We start from the raw sequence: 2,616 nt of genomic DNA on the forward strand, positions 1-2,616 counted from the left end.
CCGCTGCGGCCGGGGCTACGCGGGGCCCCGCTGCGAGAGCGACGTCAACGAGTGCCTGTCGGGGCCCTGCCGCAACGCGGCCACCTGCCTCGACCGCATCGGCGACTTCGCCTGCATCTGCATGGCCGGTGCGTCCCTAAGCCGGACCTCTAGGCCTGAGCCTAAGCCCCGAAAGCCTAGCTTTAATCCTCATCTCGAAACCTGACCTCTAACTCTAGCCCTAACCCTGCCTTGACTATATTGGGGACTTAACCTGCATCTGCATGGCCGGTGCGTCCCTAAGCCTGACCTCTAAACCTAAGCCTAAACCCCGAAAGCCTAGCTTTAGGCCTCACCTTGAAATCTCACCTCTAACTCTAGCCCTAACCCTGTTTTGACTATATTGCGGACTTCACCTGCATCTATATGGCCGGTGCGTTCCCTAAGCCGGACCTCTAAACCTAAGCCTAAGCCCCAAAAGCCTGACTTTAGGTCTTGTCTTGAAACCTGACCTCTAACTCTAGCCCTAACCCTGCCTCGACCGCATCGGCGACTTCACCTGCATCTGCATGGCCGGTGCGTCCCTAAGCCGGACCTCTAGGCCTGAGCCTAAGCCCCGAAAGCCTAACTTTAGTCCTTAGCTTGAAATCTGACCTCTAACTCTAGCCCTAACCCTCTCTTGACTATATTGGGGACTTTACCTGCATCTGCATGGCCGGTGCGTCCCTAAGCCGGACTGCTAAGCCTGAGCCTAAGCCCCGAAAGCCTGACTTTAGGTCTTGTCTTGAAACCTGACCTCTAACTCTAGCCCTAACCCTCTCTTGACTATATTGGGGACTTTACCTGCATCTGCATGGCCGGTGTGTCCCTAAGCCAGACCTCTAGGCCTGAGCCTAAGCCCCGAAAGCCTGACTTTAGTCCTCATCTTGAAACCTGACCTCTAACTCTAGCCCTAACCCTATCTCCATCGCATCGGCGACTTCACCTGCATCTGCATGGCTGGTGGGTCCCTAAGCCTGACCGCTAGGCCTAAGCCTAAACCCCTAAAGCCTGACTTTAGCCTCATCTCGAAACCTGACCTCTAAACCTAAACCCTAACCCAGATCTTAACCCCTAACCCTGACCTCTAACCCTAAACCTTAACCCCGAACCCCAAACCTTAACCCCTAAACCCTAATCCTAGCTTTAGTCTTAACCCCTACCCTAAACCTTCATGCCTAAAAGCTCCCCCTAACCCTAACGTTAATCCTAACCCTAAACCTTAACCCCTAAAGCTTAACCCCAAGGGGTCTGGTGTCCCCTGCCACCTCCTGTCCCTCGTGTGACACCGTGGGTGACACGGGCGCCCCATGGGTGACACGGGGGATGTGGGTGATGTGGGCGCCCCATGGGTGACACGGGGGATGTGGGTGACTCGGGCACCCATGGGTGACACGGGCACCCGTGGGTGACGCGGGCGCCCCGTGGGTGATGCGGGGGATGTGGGTGACGCGGGCGCCCCATGGGTGACGCGGGCACCCGTGGGTGACGCGGGCACCCCATGGGTGACACGGGGGATGTGGGTGACACGGGCACCCATGGGTGCCGCGGGCGCCCGCAGGCTTCAGCGGCACCTTGTGCGAGCTGGATGTGGACGAGTGCCAGAGCGCGCCCTGCCTCAACGGCGGCCGCTGCCGCGACGGCGTCGACACCTTCAGCTGCTCCTGCCCCGATGGTGCCACCTGGGGACACCCTGGGGACACCGGGGAGACCTTGGGGACACCCTGGGGAGACCTTGGGGAGACCGGGGACACCCTGGGGACACCCTGGGGACACCTTGGGGACGCCTTGGGGAGACCTTGGGGACACCAGGAAGCTTGGGGACACCTTGGGGATACTGGAGACACCTTGGGGATACCTTGGGGACGCCTTGGGGACACCCTGGGGAGACCAGGGTTACCTTGGGGACACTGGGCATACCCTGGGGACACCTTGGGGAGACCTTGGGGATGCATTGGGGACACCTTGGGGACACTGGGGATGCCTTGGGGACACCCTGGGGACACCAGGAAGCTTGGGGACACCCTGGGGACACTGGGGACACCCTGGGGAGACCGGGGACACCTTGGGGACACCCTGGGGGCACCTTGGGGACACCGGGGACACCTTGGGGAGACCAGGAACACCTGGGGGAGACCAGGGACACCTTGGGGACATGAGGGACACCTTGGGGACATCTTGGGGAGACCTTGGGGACACCAGGGACACCTTGGGAAGACCAGGGACACCTTGGGGACACCGGGGACACCTTGGGGAGACCTTGGGGACACCAGGGACACCTTGGGAAGACCAGGGACACCTTGGGGACATCTTGGGGAGACCTTGGGGACATCTTGGGGAGACCTTGGGGACACCAGGGACACCTTGGGGACACTGGGGACACCAGGGACACCTTGGGCAGACCCTGGGGACACCAGGCCGCGGGTGCTGGGTGCCGCGGGCGGGCGGGGGCCCCCGTAGGGGCCCCGGGGCGCCCCGTTGGGTGACAGCGGGTGACGGCGCCAGGCTTCGCGGGCCCCGTGTGCCAGACGGACGTGGACGAGTGCGCCAGCGCGCCGTGCCGCAACGGCGCCCAGTGCCTCGACCGGCCCCACGGCT

The 2,616-nt window shown here is 62.2% G+C and overlaps 1 protein-coding gene across 1 annotated transcript in view; it reads left to right on the top strand.

Annotated features, from left to right (window-relative positions):
* The window catches only part of LOC112958134 (neurogenic locus notch homolog protein 3-like), a gene marked incomplete at its 5' end in the record, with an annotated part of 11,979 nt that overhangs the window by 4,427 nt on the left and 4,936 nt on the right, over window positions 1–2,616 (top strand). Inside the window, 3 exons of the mRNA XM_026051943.1 lie at window positions 3–128; window positions 1,580–1,693; window positions 2,524–2,616. The exon at window positions 2,524–2,616 is cut by the window's right edge and continues 12 nt beyond it. Of these exons, the coding sequence (XP_025907728.1) occupies window positions 3–128; window positions 1,580–1,693; window positions 2,524–2,616 (333 nt within the window). The remainder of the gene's footprint in view (window positions 1–2; window positions 129–1,579; window positions 1,694–2,523) is intronic.

Source organism: Nothoprocta perdicaria, unplaced genomic scaffold (genome assembly GCF_003342845.1).
Source record: "Nothoprocta perdicaria isolate Ctin4 unplaced genomic scaffold, notPer1 scaffold_801, whole genome shotgun sequence".
In the NCBI taxonomy this organism is placed as follows: domain Eukaryota; kingdom Metazoa; phylum Chordata; class Aves; order Tinamiformes; family Tinamidae; genus Nothoprocta; species Nothoprocta perdicaria.